At 40.0% G+C, this 21,982-nt stretch overlaps 1 protein-coding gene across 1 annotated transcript in view; it reads right to left on the bottom strand.

Annotated features, from left to right (window-relative positions):
* Window positions 1-21,982, bottom strand: part of LOC142337724 (TGF-beta receptor type-2-like) — a 155,969-nt gene that overhangs the window by 6,363 nt on the left and 127,624 nt on the right. The window contains exons 7-12 of the mRNA XM_075387186.1: window positions 18,600-18,748; window positions 17,112-17,322; window positions 9,706-9,929; window positions 6,709-6,844; window positions 5,983-6,110; window positions 5,106-5,239 (exon numbers count right to left, since the gene is read on the bottom strand). Of these exons, the coding sequence (XP_075243301.1) occupies window positions 5,106-5,239; window positions 5,983-6,110; window positions 6,709-6,844; window positions 9,706-9,929; window positions 17,112-17,322; window positions 18,600-18,748 (982 nt within the window). The remainder of the gene's footprint in view (window positions 1-5,105; window positions 5,240-5,982; window positions 6,111-6,708; window positions 6,845-9,705; window positions 9,930-17,111; window positions 17,323-18,599; window positions 18,749-21,982) is intronic.

Here is a 21,982-nt window from a genome sequence, read left to right as displayed (position 1 = left end):
GCCAGCAGATTGCCGGAATAGCTGCCAAATAGACCTGCCTGCCGTAAAATAGAGATAGAAACGTACAGATCTCAATTGAAAAAATCGACGCAGCTCAAAAAGCTATGTAAAAAACATTCCGTGATAAATTACAAAGATTGTCAAATATCATTCCGCAGAGTCCTTTTTATTAGGGACCTTTACTGCACACACGAGTTCCTTTGACCTAAAACTAATTCAAATTAAACTTGAGAGTTTCAAAGAGCAAAAATCATTTTATTGCGTGAGGTAAGTCGCGAATGATCGAAGTAGAATAACGCAAATGAGTTAAAAACTTTTGCTAGAGAGAGAGAGAGAGTGTGAGTGAGTGAGAAATGACGTCACGCGCACAAAAACCTTCAGTGAGATTAAAAAGTCATTAAGAAAATTTGAATTTTTCAGCTTTGCTGTGTGAAAAAATGTAAAACGAAAAAGAGCGTCAGACGCCGAAACAAAGAAACAACGGTCACCACAATACAAGAAAGACAATATTAGCTCGCTATCGCAGCTACTGAAGAAACCCCGAAGATTGCCGGAAAAAAGCCGCCGTTGATTCCCATGACCAGGATTGGGATTGAAAGAAGAGAAAAAACTAATAAAAAATGATATTTGTAAACAAACAGTTTTAAAGCGCGAACTAATTGGATGTCACTTTGGTGCTGAACCTACTCTTTTATCCTAGTGAGACGACACAGGGGCTAGTGTCAAAACCAATAAGCATTAGAGAAGATAACTAAGAACAAAGTTCGAGTAACGGGCATCTAAAATTGGGCTTTATGGGTTTATCACGTTTCTATTTCTGATTTCGTTTTTTGATGCTGACTCTGTTCATTTTGAAATGCTTTGCTGAGCAACCGCTGTCTAAAAGCACTTTGAGCAGATTGTGAGAAGAGTGAAACTAGCCTAGAGAAGTCCAAAAGACTTCACGCAAAAAGTTGAACAAGCTGTGAACTAAGGTAAGCGAAAAATTTACTAGAACGATGAAGTCGATGAAAAAAAACGATTTACTAGAACGATGAAAAAAACATAGCAGGACAAATCCTGACATACAATTCAAACAAATCTCAAAAAAACTTCAAAGAATTTAAGATCGAACAGTAAAAATATAGCCAGAAGCATAAAAAAGGCAAAAAATATTTTTTTAAAAAATGTTTTTAAAAAACATTTTTAAAAACAGTAAAAAGTCGGCCTAAAGTTGCTTAACCTTACTCAATTATCCTTTTAAATAAACAATACAAATTCAAAAACAATTGGATCGAAAGCTAGCAAAACCATTAAAACAGCTAATCTGAACTAAAGAACCACCAAAAGAATAAAACTGCTAAAAAAGGCGTAAAACACGGCAAAATGCTAAAAATAGAGCAAAATTGAATCTAAAATATAGTTTTTAGATTCAGATGGTCAAAGAAGCTTTTAAATACACGATTATTAGTTTGGGGAAACAATGCAAACCTCTTTCACAGAAAAAAATGGAATGTAAACTAACAAAAAAACTGCTTTGAAAATGCCGCACGTGATAAAAATTTGCTGGCTGAACGAAAATATCGTCTTTCCTACTTTTCTCGCTCTCTCTCAAAAACTTAGCATAAACAAAAATCACTCTCGTCTCTCCATTCTTCAGAAATTTGACCTAAACATTTTGTTTTTACGCATTTCACTTCCTGTTTCAAATACATCAACAAAATTAATGATACACAGCAATACTCCTCTTCGAGTGGTAAAAACGAGACAGCAACCCAATACAATTAAATTTGAATCTAAAATGTAGTCAAAAATTGAACCTAAAAAATAGTTTTTAGATTCAGATGGTCAAAAAAGCTTTTAAATACATGATTATTAGTTTGGGGAAACAATGCAAACACCTTTTACAGAAAAAAAATGGAATTTAAACTAAAAACTGCTTTGAAAATGCCGCACGTGATAAAAATTTGATGGCTTAACGAAAATTTTTTCTTTCCTACTTTTCTCGCTCTCTCTCAAAAACTTAGCTTGAACAAAAATCACTCTTCTTTCCACTCTTCAGAAATTTGACCTAAACACTTTGTTTTTACGCATTTCACTTCCTGTTTCAAATACACTCCAACAAAATTAATGATACAAAAGACGCTCCAGCAATACTCCTCTTCGAGTCGTAAAAAAGGCAGCAACCCAATACAATTCAATTTCTCTGAATTATAAAAAGAATAGGAGCGATATAATAGCCAGCTGAGGAGTATTTAGAAAAACTCTCTGAACTTCTGGTTTCTTTGCTCGCTCACATACTAAAAAAAACAGAAAACCACAACACCTCTTCGAGACGTAAAAAGGAACCCCTACCAAAACTCCCCTTCGAGTCGTAAAAAGAGAGCGCACCGATTCAATCCAAATACTTTGTATTGTAAAAAAAGAGCGCTCAAATAACAGCCGGAAAAAAACTTCGTTGACGCGCTTGATGCACATCAAGACAAACAGAAAAAGAAAAAATAGATAGACTGACCGAATTTTCTCTTTCCTAACTGTCTGACCAAATTTTCTCTTTCTTTACTGTCAACAAAAAGTGTTCTAATTTGCCGTGAGTTTCAGTTGGATTCCAAAACTATACTTAATTCAGCTTCTAAACTGAAGGCTAATGAGCTTAAAACCAATGTCAGCTAGCAAACATTCTAAAGAAATTTGATGACTTATTTCTCAATGAAATAATGATCGGGCTTTATCCGTTAATCCCGTCTCTTTTGCTTTTCATCTTCTGACTTTGACAGTATTCACCACACTGCGTAATTGAATGCATGAAAAATTTAAAATCCATTCAGTTGAAACAGTGAAGTAAGTCAGAAGTCAAACGTGAAAATTGTGACGTATGTAAAACAAAAAACCTAAGCAAACGGTAAAGCGAACTAAAAAAAATATAGCAGGACAAGGTAGAACAAAAAACGTACGCAAAATCAATCGCATTTTTGCTCTATTTCCTGTTTTTGCGTGACCAAAATCACTGCTCGAATTTGACTTCAAAAATCATGAAAATGTGTGAAAAGACCAACTAACGTTGCTCTCAAACAACCAGCGAGCGGTTAGCTTCGTCAGTACCTAACCACTATTTAGTGAGGTTAGCTTTAGCTTGATTGAAGGGGCTTGAGATTAGGGTAATAGACGATGACATCACGCCAAATAACAGCCGCTGAAGTGCGGCATCAACAAAAGTAAGGAGAGAGAAAGAGAAAGATTAAACGCGAGCGAGAAGGAGAAGGAAAGAAACGTCAGCCAACACAGAGAGAGCGAGAGAGAGCTAGGAATATTTTCCATGATGAGATTTGACTCTACAACTTCAAGTTTTCTAAACTTGTTAGAACTAAATCATATAGAAAAAAAAACTGAGTGCAAAATTCCAAAGAAAAGTTTCCACATTTCGCAGTAAAGAAAATGTTCAAACATTTTTCTGTCTCTGTATTTTGGTCATGTAACCCATCTGCAAGACTAGAAAAGCTTCGTTGGCCAGTAATGATCGTTAAACTCAGAAAAGGAAAAAATTATTCAAAAATTTTAGCAACCGCAAATTTAAACAAAATCTTGCCAAAATTCGTGATAATAATATCTTCAGAACAACATTCCATTGTCTCAAGAGACCATCTATTATGCCTATTTCAAGCTTTAAACAGTTTCACTGGCTCATAAAGATCTATACACTTGGAACATGATAATAATTTTTCAAAAAATTTTCAAATTCAAAATTATCAAAAAATTTCTACAACTCGAGTCATTAAAAAAAGATAACCATTCCAGTAACTCTAGAAACTAAGCACCGGCTTAGTATCAAACCTCAAAGGAAAAATAAACTTTGAAAAAACCTTATAAACCTTAAAAAAATGACAAACAATTTCAAAAAAACTTGAAGATTGCCAAAATTTTTTCGAAAAAATGCAATAACTCGTCAAATGTTAAAATAATTAAAAACACTCCATTGCATCTAGAAACTATACAAAAACTTGTTATCAAACTCTAGAGGAGGTTCCTTGGCTCTTGAGGCTAGATCTATAAAATGACAAAAATTGTCAAAAAACTTGAAAAAATTGCAAGTTTTATAAGAACAAATCGATAAAATTTGTGAAATAAAAAAATTGAAAACCATTCAATTACCCCTAAAAACTATGCAGCCACATATTATCAAACCCTTAATCAGGTTTTCTGAACCCTGAGGCTGAAAAATCTTGAATAATGACAATAAATGTTAAAAAGAGGCTATTTTTTTCCAAAAAAAATGATAAAGTTCGTGATGAAAAAAATTCCATTAGGTCTAGAAACTATACAGTAACCTATCATCAAACCCTAGAGGAGGCTCCTTGGCGCTTGAGGCTGGATAAACCTAAAAACCAACAAAAATTTTCAAAAACCTAGAAAAAATTTGCAATTTTTTCAAAAAATTGCAAAAATTTGCGAAGTTGAAATGTTAAAACCATTCTATTACCACTAGAAACTGTGCAGTAACCTATTATCAAAGAATAGAGTGGGTTCCTTAACATCTAGTGATGATAAAACTCAAAAATTTGACAAAAGTTTTACAAAAATTTCCAAAAAGCTTGAAAAAAAATTGTGAAAATTTGTATAAATTTGCGTGTTTTTAGCGAGCGGTTGTTCGTCAGTAGCTAGCCATGGGGTGCTGATGGGGGTGGCAAGAGTCAGGTGGGGGTGGACAACAGAGCCGTGGGTGGGGGGTGGGGGTGGGGGCAATAGTGGGGAGGTCAACATTTGGGGGGGGGGGGGGGTCTTCAACCTCTAAGAACCGCTCTTCACACCATAATTATAAGTCTCCAAAACAGTTTGAACTGAAACAGAGCTGAAAGGCTCTAAGAGCACTTAATGCCCGCTGGGCGCTACCTGTTTATCCCGTTTTTGAGGACGAAAAGTCAAAAGCGTCAGACGAAAAATCGGTCTAAAATCGCCTAAAAAGAACGACAGGACTAATATAATCGCTACAAACTTCGTTTGAGAGCAATTAAAAAAGACAGCGCCCCAATACAATTCAAATTCTTTGAATTGTAAAAAAAAGGAGAGCGCCTAAATATTGGCCGTTGAGAGGCTGACGGCGGCTATTAATGAGACAAATGTTGATTCACCTTGTGTGATGCTCTGTGTTGTTGAATTCTGCTTGCAATCTGAGGAGTCGCTGCTGCACACAGACAGCCGAGAGTCTTGCCTCACAGTCTTGATCCCAACATTCTTCAACTGTCTCGCATATCACTGACAGCATCTGAAAGACAGCAAAACATGAAAAGCATTTCAACTCTTTCATGCATTTCCACAACATCCCATACCTACCATAAACATAACAGAGTGGCGTCGAAAGAATTGCTCTCGAACGACTAGTGGGAACTCGAATCTATTGCCGCCCGCTTCAGTCCGGGGGGGGGGGGTAACTAAGGGGTAACTAGTTCACTAAGGGGGCTTCAAAAGACGTCATTAGGGGTTATTATATACCACCATAACCACAAATAAAATTTATGTGAAACTGAAAAAAATACACCAATTTCGGCGCACTTTTCATTTGACTTTTAGTAATGAACTGCCGCCACTTGAGTTCAGCTGCTGACACTTGTGAATGATGGGAAAATTTAGGTCAAGCAAAACGAAAAAGTCGGCGAGAACATTATTCAGGCTCTGCACGAATACCAATGCAAATTTATGTTGAGAGAGGGGGTTTATGTTCTACATTATAAAATTTGTCTCTGGATCTTTTCCGTTTGCTCTGGATCTTTTCCGTTTGTCCCCCCCCCCCCCCCAAAAAAACAGTGTGTGCATATTATTTGCACCCCTCAGACGCACGTGCCATATTCTACATAATGATTCACCATTTAATGACACGTGCACTGTAACTGGGAGGTACATAACGTACTGGGGGGGGGGGGGGGGGGGCAAACGGAAAAGATCGTTTTCTCTATGAATAGAACCCAATAACTGGACAGAATCGGGTCTCAAAATAGCTTTGGAACCGACCTTGCTCCGTTTGCAGTTGACGGGGATCACAGGTCTCATTCTGTTCTCAGCCACGAACACATTGATCTGCTCGGCAGCAGGAGTGGGTCCCAGTTCTACTTCGAAGGGAACTTTGTATGTTGTCGTTTCTGCAATATATACAATTTCTGAGTACCAGAAACTACATTGTGAACATACTGACTGACATCTGATAGAGACTACTAAAACGTAAGTTTGAGACTACTTGAAGTTTAAGATTCAAGCTCCAATAACGATGGCATTGGTGTCCCACTAATTGTGAGAAAATAGTTAATATTGGCACAAATTCTGATGAATTGCGTGACTTCTGATGAATTGGAGTTGCATAGCGGCGGTGTAGCAAAAACTAATGGCAAATTCTGTTGCTCTCTAATTTGCTACTCACTGAAACTGTCAGTCTGATAAGGATCAACTAGAATGTTAATTTAAAAAAGCCAACCATAAAATCTTACAACTCGACAAGCGATGTCAAGCAATTTTAACTTTAATTCGGATATGCTGATACAAAATCTTCTGTTGCCTTATGAGATGTCTCCGATTAAACTGATAAAAAAATACCCCTCAAAGACTCTGTTTGGCGACTAGATGAAATCAACAGTGTGAAATTCAAGCTCTGGAATTTACCGAAATAAATTGTTGGCCGGCATTTGCTAAAAAGTTTAATATATAAACGTTCAAACTAAGAGCTTTTGAATGAAAAGATCTCACCATTAACAGTGCAGCAGTTGAGCAGCTCCCACAGAACTAGTGACGCAGCGTATATATCTATTCGGAGGAAAGCCTCGGCCGTGAATATTATGGCACCCTCCAACACCTCTGGCGCCATGTAACGTCTAGTGCCAACCTGAAATCATTCTATATCAAAAGAGGGAGAGGTCGTTGCGGAGGGGAGAGCTTCATAACGTGCAAATGTGCGTTCCAATTAGCCAACGGTCACGGCTATAAAAAGAGGTCAATTCAATATATTCTGTGAGAAACCAAAAACTGAAGTTTGCCACATATTTTAAAATCAATTTCAGAAATTATCTGAAACAGTTTTCAAATATTTCAAAATTTTTTTACCGGGGAATAGCCGCAAAAAAGACTGCCAAACTCAAGCTTCAATACAAGAATAGCCAACAGATTGCAGTATAATAGCCTCAGAAAAGACTGATGGTATCCCATTTAAAAAGAATACCAAGTGCGATCCAAAACAATGAAAATCTGGTTTCAAATTCTAGGCTTGGTTTCACCTTGGTTTCAGCAAGATTAAGAACCCTTAAAGAATGAAATTGCCCCCTCCTTCACCCGTTTATCGCGTTTTTGAAAAATTTGACAAGCGGAAAATGGAAACATAGCCTGTAGATTACCGGAAAATAGCCGCCGTTGACACGCTTGATGCATATCAGGATTGAAACAGAAAAAAAGACATTGACTGAATTTCTTTCTGTTTTTTTTTCAATGTCGAAAAATTCGGCGTGCAGTTTCAAATGGACTCTAAACTATACTTAATTCAGCTTCTAAACTTGAAGCTAATAAGCTTAATACCAAGGTCAGCTAGCAAACACTCTAATGAACTTTGATAACCTAATTCTCAATGACTTAATGACCGGGCTTTATCGATTTATCCAGTCTCTTTTCAGTTTGCTCTTTTGACCTTGACTGCATTAACTATCTTGCATAATTCATTGAGTGAATGGGTTTAAAAACCATCCAGTTGAAACAGTTAGTGAGGTAAGTAAGAAGTCAAACGTGAAAGTCGTGACTTAAGTAAAAAGAAAAAAGTGATCAAAAGGTAGAGCCAATTTTTTTGAAAAAGGAGAGCGCCTATATAATAGCCGTTTGAGAGGCTGACGGCGGTTATTTAAAAAAACACATCCCACAGATTGCCGGAAAACAGCCGCCCTGGATTCCCACTACCCTGATTAGGATTGAACAGAAGAAAAGGGAAAAAATTGATAGAGGTACGAAAACATTTTTTGAAGTGCGAACTCAATTGATTTCATTCCGCTCTTAGACATTGTCCTGCTTCCTGCTGGGCGGATACAAGGGCTAGTATCAAAACCATTCAGCAGTAGAGAGGGCAACTAAGACTAAGAACAAAGTTCAAGTGGCGGGCATCTAAAATTGGGTTTATCACGTTTCTGATTTTTTTAAAAAACCTTAAGAAAACCAATACTTTTTAGAGTTGTAACAAGACACACCCAATATAATTTAACATCTTTGAAATGAAACAAATATGGTCGCTATAATAACCGACTGCGAAGATGAGGGCGGCGCTTAAAACATTTCAGTCACGGTGTCAAAAATTTTGGACACCTGTTTCTAACTCTCTCGGAAAAGGGAAGAGCTAATAGATGTTGCTCCTACAGATCTATTCAGCGAATAAATGCCCTACGGGCATTACAATTTTATTCCGTTTGTGAGGACCAAAAGTTTGACAAAAAATCGATTAAATCGAGAGCATCGCTTAGCATCGATAAATCCCTTCGTTTGAGAGCAATTAAAACAAAAGGCCAAAAAAATTACCGGAAAATAGCCGCCCTGCACCCGCTTGACGCACATTGGGATTGAAATAGAAAAAGAAAAAAATTAAGAGGACAGAATTTTTCTAAGTGTCAAATTGATCTTATTTGGTGTCTAAAGTCTACATATTCAGTTAAATTCTAAAATTAAACTTAAGTCAGCTTCTAAAAAGAAGGCTATTAAGTAAGTATAATACGAGTGCCAGCTAGCAATCACTTCAATAACCTTATGCATTATGATTTAATGACCGGGCTTTATATGTTAATCTCGTTTCTTTAGATTTTGCTCTTTTCAATTTGACGTATTCACAACATTACGTAATTCAATACGTGAAAGAATTTAAAATCCATTCAGTTGAAACAGAGTGAAGTAAGTCAGAAGTTAAGCCTGAAAATCGTGACATATGTCAAACGAAAAACGTGATTAAAAGGTAAAGCGAATCAAAAAGAGAGCGCCTAGATAATAGCCGTTGAGAGGCTGATGGCGGCTCTCAAACATAACCGTCTAACGTCGGAGCGAATTGCTCTCAAACGACCGGCGAGCGTTTGACTTCGTCAAAAGCTAGCTACGGTTTAGTGAGGCTAGCTTTAGCTAAATTGAAGTGTGAGGTGAGCGCAGCGGGGGGATTGTTGAGGGGGGGGGGGGGGGGGGGTCAGGCCAACCTTTAAGACCCGCCCTTCACACCATAAGTATAAGTCTCAAAAAACAGTTTCTGAGAATCGCATACTAGTGAGCTGAAAGGGTCTAAGATAACTAAATGTCTTCTGGGCGCTACCTGCTTATTCCGTTTTTAAGGACGAAAACCAAATGGGTCAGACGAAAAGAAAAATCGCATAAAAAAGACCAACAGGGCTAATATAATTGCTAAAAACTTTGCTTGAGAGCAATTAACCATCCTCTCTTCGCTCTGCTATTAAAATTTGTTTAGCAGTCAAACCACTGCAACCTTTAGCACGTCCCGCATTTCCCGATGCAAATTCAACCGAGAAAAGCTATTGATTGACACACCTATTCTTACAACCCATGATAAGATCAATAATAGCCTCAACTATTGCTTCGTTGCTATTAAATACAAGAAATAATACTTACCTTTTGCAAATGACGGTTATCAGCGAAATTCCGTTGACATTTTTTTGGAAGTTTTGAAAAATCGGTCAGCATTGAAAAATCTTGTCTGTCTAAAAATTGCTTGTTGTATACCTGACTATGCGCACAACCGATCTCCTGGTCGGGTCTCAGTTCCATGGCCAACCCAAAATCTGCAATGCAACAAGTTAGGTCTTTCTTTAGTAGAATATTCCTGCTTTTAATGTCCCTGTGGGCTATCCTGATTCCGCCGCTGCCCCCACCACCACTACTAGAGGTCGCAACTGAGCAGGACGGAAATCCGTCGTGAAGGAACGCCAGCCCACAAAAGAATGATTCTAAAACAACGGAGATACAACTTAATACCTATGCTCACATCCGCGAACTGATTTGCAGTGAATATGTGAACCGCCGAATATGTGAACATATGTGAATATGGCTCGGATAAACCGGACCGTTAAGCATCCAAAACGACAAATTAGCTCTTGAAGCAACCTTGTTTAAAATATTCTGAATTACGTAGCAGACATGCCTATCAATTATTGATTAGTTATACAAGTAATACGGAGCAAGTAATTACTCTTAAAAATTCACACCATTTTGCACACTAATAAAGAACAGTACTATTACAAAGCCATGACAAAATATTAATGCCAAAATATCCAATGTGTCAGAATACCGACAAGTTATCCGTATAGTTGAAATTAACACAACCGGTAGATTGCCGCAAAATAGCCGCCATAGACATCCTTGACTTTCATTAAAATTGAAAAAAATCTAAGTAATAAAGATAGATTGACAACACCTGTATTTTTCTGGGATTTTAAGGGTTACATCCGGAATATGTTGTTCCAGATGAAAAGTTCCAAAAATCTCTAATCATCAAGAATTAGAGCATTTAAGTTTGTGGCGCCGTTTAGAAACACTAATGATCTTCAATTGTCTTTTTAAAATGTTTTTAAAATGTAAACTTTATTAAGTGAGTGCAGAAGTCATTTGTTTAGTGAAGTAAGTCAAAAAAACTTATCACACAATTGATGGAGACGAATTAACAAGAATAGCCAAAAAAATCAACACGAAGCAAGAAAAGATCTATATGGTATCAATCTGCCTCCTTACAAAAACTGAACTTCACTATAGTAACCATTTCGAAAGACAGGCAAGTAAAAAGTGGAGGTAAAAACAAACATGGCCGACTAACGCCGGGCGAATTGCTCTCAAATGACGGGTGAGGGATGATGGGGGGGGGGGGGCATTGCATATTTAGAGAGTAGCAAGGCGTCGGGCTTTAAAAGAGCTGCTCAGCTACTTAATGCCCTCCACCTGTTTACCCCGTTTTTGAGGACGAAAATTCAAAAGGGTTAGACAAAATTGGCCAAAAAAAGAATATAGTACTAGTATAATCGCTACAAAATCGCTACTAAAATAATCGTTGGTTTTGGTAGCTCCCAGCTGGTGCTCAGCGCTCAGAGATGCTAGCATTCGGGGCGGGGTCGAGTGGAGGGGGTGAGCAGAGTACGGGGGGTGGGGGATTGGTGGGCTGGAGACGAGAGGGAGTTCGAAACCTAAACCACCAGATAGAGGAGGGTGGACTGGGAGTGTGAATGGTGGCGTGGGCGGTAACTGAGTGGGGGATGGGGGCGTGACTTCGTAAAACTTTCAACATTAAGAACCGCCCTTCACATCATGAAATCATCTCCTCAAAACAGTTTTGATTGAATTGCATTCTTAGGGGAATGGTAAGGCGTAATGCTCTAAGAACTTAACGCCCTCCTAGCGCAACCTGTTTTAAGTTTAGTTAACTGACACCGCATTACTATTAAAAAGCCTACTTTTTTCCGAAAATTTTTCTCATAAAAAATCGAGAAAGGTGTTGGAGAAAGATAGATATTTCATCGGTAAGCTATGCAACTTTTGTTATCACAACGAAAGTTGATTCAAAATCGAGCACAAATTTCATCAAATTATTCACAAAAACACTGCCGCACGTCACAACAATGGTTTAGTGATAAAAATTATACACAAACACACGCACACACACACACACACACACACACACACACATACACACACACGCGCGCGCAAATACACAAACACAGACGCACACACACACACACACACACACACACACACACACACACACACACACACACACACAACCCCCCCCCCCCCACACACACACACGCGCGCGCACACACACACACATACACGCGCGCCCACACAAACAAGCGCAAGCACGCACACACACACATACGCACACACACACACGCAAACAAAAATACAAACACGCGTACACAAACTCACGAACACACACAAACTAATTCACACACATTCGCACGCACGCACACACAAACAAACACGCGAGCGCACACCAACAGACGCCCACAAAAGCAAGCGCACGCACACAAACACGCACAGGCGGGCACACAAACTCGCACACATACACGCACAAACACACAAGCATACACACACACACACGCGGGCGCACGAACAACCACACACACACACGGACGCACATACCAACGCACACACATACGCACTTACACACACACGCACACACATACACACACACAAATACATACACAAACACGCGAGCCCTCATAAACACATACAAACGCGCGCAAGCACACACACACACACGCACACGCACACATATATAGCCACACACACTCACGCACACACAAATACAAACACACGCGTATAACAAGCACACGAACACACACACACAAACTAATTTACACACACTCACGCACGCACACACAAACACACGTGAGCGCACGCCCACACACGCACGCACGCCCACACCAGCACACGCACGCAAACACACATACACGCGCGCCCACACAAACACACACACACAAGCGCAAGCACGCACACACAAACACACACACACAAGCGCAAGCACGCACACACACATACGCGCACACACACGCAAACAAAAATACAAACACACGCGTACACAAACACACGAACACACACAAACTAATTCACACACACTCACACGCACGCACACACAAACAGACACGCGAGCGCACACCAACACACACCCACAAAAGCACCCGCATGCACAAGCACACACGCGCGCACACAAACACGCACACGCGGGCACACACACACACGCACACAAAATAACACACAAACTCGCACACATACACGCACAAACACACACGCATACACACACAAACACACACGCGGGCGCACGAACAACCACACACACACACAAACACACACGGACGCACATAGCAACGCACACACATAGGCACTTACACACACACACGCACACACACACACGCACAAATACATACACAAACACGCGCGCCCTCGTAAACACACAAACCCGCGCAAGCACACACACACACGCATATATAGCCACACACACACTCACTCACACACAAATACAAACACACGCGTACAACAAGCACACGAACACACACACTCTCACGCACGCACACACAAACACACGTGAGCGCACGCCCACACACGCCACACCAGCACGCGCACGCACACACACACACACAAGCGCGCACGCACAAACACACACACAGGCGCACGCACCTACACACACACATACACACCACCCCCAGACACACACACACACAAACACACTCACACACACAAACACGCACCCACACGCGCGCACGCACAAACAATCACAATCGCACGGACGCACACACACAAACACAAACGCACGCACAAACTGACATACACACTCGCACACACACACAGACACACGCGCACACATACAAACACAAACGAACACACATACACACACACGCGCGCGCACGAACAAACACACACACACACACACGGACGCACATTCCAACGCACACACACTCACTTAAACACACACACACACGCCCACACAAACACACACACGCGCGCAAGCACACACGCACGCACACACCACACACATACGCACACACACGCACACAGAAATACAAACCCACGCGTACACAAACACGAACACACACACACACACACACACACACACACACACACAAACTAATTCACACACTCGCACGCACGCAAACAAACACACGCACGCACGCCCACACAAGCACGAGCATGCAAAAACATACAAAAGCGCGCACGCACAAACATACAAAAACACGCGCACGCACCTACACACATACACATACACACCACCACGCAGAGACACACGCAACCACATCAGCGCACGCACAAACACACACAATCGCGCGGACGCACACACACACACAAACACAAACGCACACGAACGCACAAAGACACACGAGCACAAAAACTCGCAAGGACGCACACAAACACAAACACACACATGCGAACGAACACATACAGACACACGCGCGCACACACACACACAAACTGCCAAACACACACGCACGGACACACACACACAGACACAAACACACACACCTTCCCCCCAAACACACACACATACAAACACACGAGTACACACAAATATATACACACGCACACACACGCAGCAACACACGCGCGTGCACGCAAACACACACACATACACAAATACGCACGCACACAAACACACGCACACAAACTAACACACACACACACACACAGAGAGAGAGAGACTCGCACGAATGCACACACACACACAAACACAAACGCACACGAACGCACAAAGACACACGAGCACAAAAACTCGCAAGGACGCACACAAACACAAACACACACATGCGAACGAACACACACAGACACGCGCGCGCACACACACACACAAACTGCCAAACACACACGCACGGACACACACACACAGACACAAACACACACACCTTCCCCCCAAACACACACACATACAAACACACGAGTACACACAAATATATACACACGCACACACACGCAGCAACACACGCGCGTGCACGCAAACACACACACATACACAAATACGCACGCACACAAACACACGCACACAAACTAACACACACACACACACAGAGAGAGACTCGCACGAATGCACACACACACACAAACACACGCACGCGCACGCAAACACATACACACACTCCCGAACTTTCACATACGCGCGCACGGACGCGGACACAAAAAAGTACACGCGTACACAAAAAGACACGCCTACCCAAACAAATATACACACGCACACACAGAGTAACAAACAGACACTGGCACGGGCGCACACACATACAAACACACGCGCACACCAAAACACACACACGCACGCATACACACACAAACACACACACGCGAGCAAGCAAACACACACACACATACACACGCACACGCGAACGCACAAATACGCACCCACACACACACACACACACACGCACGGACGCGAACAGACTTACAAACACACGCGTACACACAAACACGCATACCAACTCATAAACATACATACACACACGCAAGCACGCACACACACACGCACGCATACACGCAGACACACAAACACACACAGGCACAAACGCGCGCACGAAAAGACACATACACACAAATACGCACGCATGCACATACACACACGCACACAAACTAACACACACACGCGCGCAAACAGACACACGCACGCAAACACACCTCCCCCCACACGCACACACACTCACACATACATGCAGGGACGTACGCAGACATACAAAAACACGCGTACACACGAACACACACACATACACACACGCATACCCACACATAAATATACACACATATACACACGCAGACACACACACCCACACACGGACGCATACACATATACAAACACACGCGTACACAAACATACACACATACTGATACACACACAAAAACGCGCGCACACGCACACACACACACACACACAAAACACACACGCGCGCGCACGCAAACACACGCGCGCGCACGCAAACACAAATACGCACACACACAAACGCACACACACACACGCAAACGCACATACCCACACACAGACACACGCAAGCACACACACACGCACTTGCACATACACATAAAAACACATGCGTACACACAAACATACGGACACACACACGCACGCGCACACACAAAAACACAAACCAACACACACACACACACTCGCACACATACAAACAAAAGCGTACACACAAACAAACACACACGCATACTCACACACACACAAATACGCACGCACACACACAAGCACACAAACTAACACACATATATACACACTCTCACGGAAGCACACACACGCACGCAAACACACCTCCCCCACACACGCAATTACACACACACACGCAGGGACGCGCGCATACATGCGTACAAACAAACGCACACACAAACACACACTCGCATACCCACACATAAAAATACACATATAACCACTTACACCAAAAATTTAACAAACACACACGCACGCACAGACTCACACACAAACACACACGTGCGCGCACGCAAACACACACACACCCACAAATACGAACACACACACATACAAACACAAAATAACACACGCACGGACGCACAACTACGCCCGCACTTACACAAAAATATACCCATATATAAATATATATATTTATATATATATATATATATAAATATATATATTTATATATATATACATATATATATATATATATATATATATATATATATATATATATATATATAAAACACACACACTCGCACGGACGCACACGCACATACAAATACAGGCGTACATACAAATATACACACACGCACACAAACACACAAACAAACACACACGCGCGCACGCAAACACACAAACTCACTCAGACACCCATAAACTCACGCAGACACACACGCACAAACACCCGCATGTGCACGCAAACACACATACGCGCACACACACACACACTCACATACAAACACGCAAACAGACACGCACTTACACACACGCACGGACGTGCACACACGCATACAAACACACGCGCATACCCACCCACACACACGCACACACAAACACACACGCACGGAGACACACACATACAAACACACCCGTACACAAACTTACACACGCACACACACACACACACGCTGCTAAAAATGGTTATCTATACGTGAAATTCTGTAAAAAACACTTTTCAAGTCGAAAAGTCATTCACTGAAAGCAGCGCATGATCAAAAAACTTCTCTCGCTTACAAAAAATAATTTCACAAGGCAATTTTATTCACTTTCGCTTTTAGGTCAAACGCAGTCTGAACAAATAGTACTAATAGAAAACACCTCGCTCTTCTCTCTTTTTCAATTCGCTCTGCCGTTTGACCAAAACACTGGGCATACACATGCGGCATTGATTTTTACATCAAGTTTTAAATAAACTCCAAAAAACTATCGACCAAAAAAGACGCTCCACCGATTCTCGTCTTCGAGTAGTAAAAAGACAGCGCACCAATACAACCAAAATCCTTTTGATTGTGAAATAGGAGAGCGCCTAAATAATAGCCTTTGTTTGAGAGGCTGACGGCGGCTAGTAATCATATCAATAAGCACACTGCATATTGGTTATTTTATCGACACAGAATTTATGGACACTGCATTATCTACACTGCATATTAGGCAAGTACAGTGACGTGAAACCCATTGAACAGAGTATAGGTCAAACCTGCAATCCTGAGGAGTGCCTGAGGGGACACAGGATTGTTGACCTTCAAGTAGTCGTGCACACTGCCTCTCTGATGGTACTCCGTCACTAGCCAGCAACCGCCCCCTTCTGGACCCTGGTCATCGGCTGCCAGGAACTTAAGGATGTTGGGGTGGGTCTGGACTGGAGGCAGAGAGTAGATCTCAACTTCTTTCAGCCAAGATGGACGGTCCTAGAAATTCCATTATTGTCAAATATTCACAAGACCGCATTTGAATAATTACGGCCATAGCAATAATGTAACTCGGTGCATATTCAAGACATATGTGTGCGCCGCAGATTCAGAACACATCCCGAAAATTACCTCAAGAGATGATGTCACTCTGACGTCACACTGACAGAGAGGCTATTCATAGGCAGACGCTCAAAAGTCATTAAAAAAGCAAAGATCAAGGAAACATTATTGACTCATCCCTGTGGAAAGTTTTCAAATGATGTGACGAAGGACAAAATTTATCCTACGACGGCGTCGGACTGATGAGTTTGGCAGCAACAGAAACTTTAGCGGAATGACTTTAATAGCAAATTCTATAAAGCTAGTCGTGAGTTCAGTATTTATCCAAAGCCGACAAACGGCTCTCATACGACAGGTGGGGCAAGGTCTATTGTAGCCTGCTATGGAGCTTCGTAACTTCCCCTATGAAGCTTTTATAGTGTTATCTCACTTAGACAAGTTAAACACTTTTCATTTGTTTGAGATCAAACTTTGTTTGAGAGCGTCATATAAAAAAAAACTATATTGCACACTAAACACCCGACAGATTGCCGGAAAATAGTTATATATGTTAGGTTGAAAAAAGTATGAACGATCTCAAAAAAGTGCACCAATACAATCCACATTCTTTGGATTGTAAGAAAGACAGCGCCAATACAATTAAAATTGTTTGGATTGAAAAAAAAGAAAGCGCCTACATAGCCTTAGAGAGGCTGATGGCGTCTTTTAATTATCATAATTAATCATAAAAACTTCAAAACTAAACGACGCCAGTCCGATTGATACCAAACGACAGAGGCCTTACACCTAATATTTACAATTATGCTAAGCAAAGTAAGCTGCACCTAATTATTCAGCTATTATGATGAGACGTAAATAATGATCAGAAGAAAAAAATTCGTTCATCCACAGGTGGCCAAAGCAGTCAAGTAAAGAAACTTTCCAGACAGAACTGTTGCATGAAAATCAGCATCAGCCAAATAACTGATGTCACTTTTGTCTTTGAGACCATTTAAAAAAAACCATGAAAATTAGCTGCTTTCTGAACAACAGATTAATTTTCAAACTTGTCAATGGTAATGTTATTTCACTTTCCAGCTGTAATACCGATATATCTGAGTTATAGCTAAGCGTGACAATTCCTATAATCCAAATTACCTCGTGTCAAAAAATTGGACGAATCTACAGATGTAAACTACAGATGAAAATAGTGAAATGTAAAATTGGGCACCAACCGAAACGTAGAACACTTTGATGGCCACTTCATCTTCTCCCATAAAGCTCCTCTCCAATTTGTGCACCTGGCCAAATTTTCCCTGTCCAATCACGGGACACACAGAGAGATCCAGACTGCGCAAGAATTGCTGGTTCTCGTTGGAGACAACTACCAGAAAATGACCAATTAGTACAAATCAAGTTGTTTTTGGTCAATAAAAAGTTACATTGGAAAAACATAGCCGGCAGATAGCCGGAAAATAGCCACCGTTGACGCTCTTGATGCACATCTGTGTTGAAACAGAAAAAGAATGGACAAATTCACCGAATTTTTTTCAGTATCAGAAACTGTTCTAATTTGGCGTGCAGTTTCAGTTGGATTCAAAAACTATACTTGATTCAGCTTCTAAACTGACATCTAATAAGCTTAATACCAATGTCAGCTAGCAAGCACTCTAATGAACTTTGATAACCTAATTCTCAATGACTTAAAGACCGGGCTTTATCGTTTTATCCCGTCTATTTTGATTTTGATCTCTGGACTTTGACAGTATTCAGCACATCGTCATATTTAATTATTGAAAGAATTTAAAATCCACTCAGTTGAAACAGTGAGTGAAGTAAGTCAGAAGTCAAAGGTGAACATCGTGACTTATGTAAAACAAAAAACGTGAACAAAAGTTAAAGCGAATTAAAAAACATAGCCGGAAGAAATCCCATAAAATCCCTTAAATTCCCTCGAAGTGAAAATCCCTTTAAACGCCATCCAGCTACTCATCAGACAAAACATGGCTCCACTAATTTATGATTATCTTGAAACAAAGCCATAAAACAAAACAAGAAATTCAAATCTGTTAAAATATGATTAAATCAAACTTTGACATCAATTGAACTCCCAAAATAACTATACTATCTCTGCCAAAATTACTAGTACCTACTAAAACACCTTATGAGAATTAAATAATCTTGAAGCCAAATCATGAAAAAAAGCTCTTAGAAACAACTTGGAATAAAAAAAATGGAAAAACTGGATATATTTATAATACAAAAGCATATAAATCCAAACAAAAACTCCTTTCAGCCAATAAGGTATCCAGATGTTCGCAAAACAATAGGCAAGTCAAGATAGGCTAAGAAAGTTATCTAAAAAACGATAAAAACCGAAAAACTGCAAAAAAAATAGTTTCAATTTTGGCCATTTTTTGTCATATTTCTCAAACAAATGCTTCATATCCACAAAACTGTAACAAATTAATGTGTAAAAATTGCTCAAGTCATAGGGGTCTTTTCATTGCCCCTTTGAGGCGGTAAAACAAAACAACCGTCAAAAAATTGCAAAAATCAGCAAAATACATGAAAAACCTCCGAATTAGCCTAAAACTTATACGAATTTCCAGAAACTTTCAAACCACTACCAAAACGAGCCTAAAATTAAAGCAAAATCATAACAAAACCTTTTAACTAAAAAATAAAAAAAACTGCTTTAAAATGCCGCACTTACAGAATTTTTTCACACCTCAATTTCTCGCTCTCTAGAAAACAGCGATATGAACAAAAAAAAACCACTCTCTTTTCACTCCACTCTTCATGTTGTTCAGAAACAAAATCACGCCAAACTTTTTCACGTGTTTCATTTCCTGCTTCAAAAATCATTCCAATTAAATTGACTAAAAAGGACTTCTCCAATACTCCTCTTCGAGGTGTAAAAAAGGAGACCGCCTAAATAATAGCCGTTGAGAGGCTGACGGCGGCTATTAATTAGAGCAGCTAAAATCATTATTGCGTGTATTATTTTTATTTACTATCACAGCCGTACTGCAATTCAACTTAACCAGAGTTTTGCGGCTGCGCAATTGGAAAAATTTGACCTCATAATTTCATTTTATTTAAAATGCTATTAGTTAGACCACAAGATATGAACCCTCACACTATCCCCTCTCATATGAGAGCGCTAAAAAGTAAATTATAATATAATACGTAAAATAACACGAAACGCTACAATCATACTGTTGAATGGATTATTCGATTATTCACAATTTTCAGAGCGTAACAAAAGGCCACATATTTTTGCAAGAATATTGAAACCTGGCCACGAACGGCATTGATATACAATTAATCAAAATCGGACAATAAGTTATCCGTACACAGCTGGCGGGAACATACGGGCGCAACAGGGATGCATTTAACATTGAGATATTAAAGGAAACTATTTAAATGCCATCAAAAGTATTTTGTTTCCTTCCACAAAAACCCTTTTGAAGTAAACAAATCAAGGAGAATCGCTAAGGTGCGTTGGCACATAATGTTCCAACTCCGCATATCCACATTCGTGACGTAATTGTCTTTCCAGTGAAGCACAGACAGACTACTATCTAAATTTAAACAAAGTAGTTTTAATTTTTTTTAAATTTTGACATTTTATTTTTTACATTTTGACAGACTTTTAGAATGAACAGACGTACATGCAAAAAAGTGTTTAAATAAGGTAAGTAAAATCAAACTTCTTTATTTCACTGGAATGAACATTAATAAAAACAAAACGACAGACAATAAATCCACTCTACCATTTTGACAATTAAAAAAAAAACAAAATCAAATATCAATTAATTTTACCAGACAAAAAAGATCCAGAAATCACCCTAAAAAATTTTTTCAAACTAAATTTTAAAAAAACATTGTCCTTCAAGTCAAAATTTTATTTCATGAAGCCTGTGTGGCCTCTATAAAACTTCGATTAGATTTTTTAATATTGTTCAGATTTATTAACAATTCAAGTCAATTCAAGGGCTACTATTCAACTTATTCAGTGAAATTTAATGCGCACTGGCCTTTAACTGTTTATCCCGTTTTAAAAGTTCAAAAGCATGAAAGCATTTTTCTATTGACAAATCGAAGAGCAGCAGGAATAGCTAATTGAACGAAAAATTTTCACGTTCGTCTTTCCAAAAAAAAGTTCTTTCTTTCTCTTTTTTGAACGATATGTTCAAATAATTTTTCATGCTTTTGAGTTTTAAATACGGGATAAACAGGTAAAGGCCAGGGCGCATTAAATTTCGCTGAAAGAGTTGAGCTTTCTGTAGTAGCCTTTGTATTGACGCATGAGCCAAATGTGCTCGAATGCCTAAATTATTTTGAAAACGTCTCCTTTTGAGCTCTTCGAGCACAAAACTAAGCAATGTGTTTCAGGCTAAGCGTGATCCAAGTTGACCTCTATACCTTAAGTCCAAAACAAGTGCGTCCACCAAAAAAAAAAACTAAAAACTGCCGCTCATACCATAACCATGATCTATGACCTCTCAGTATATGTTAGAGTATAGTTCTGGAAAGCCTAAGCCAATTAGAGCTCAAAGCCGAGTGCGCTTGCGCCCGAGGCTGAGCTCGAATTGCCAAAAACTTCCCAGAA

Source organism: Convolutriloba macropyga, chromosome 4 (genome assembly GCF_964194025.1).
Source record: "Convolutriloba macropyga chromosome 4, txConMacr16.3, whole genome shotgun sequence".
Classification (NCBI taxonomy): Eukaryota; Metazoa; Xenacoelomorpha; order Acoela; family Convolutidae; genus Convolutriloba; species Convolutriloba macropyga.
This window is presented reverse-complemented; position numbering and strand designations above follow the sequence as displayed.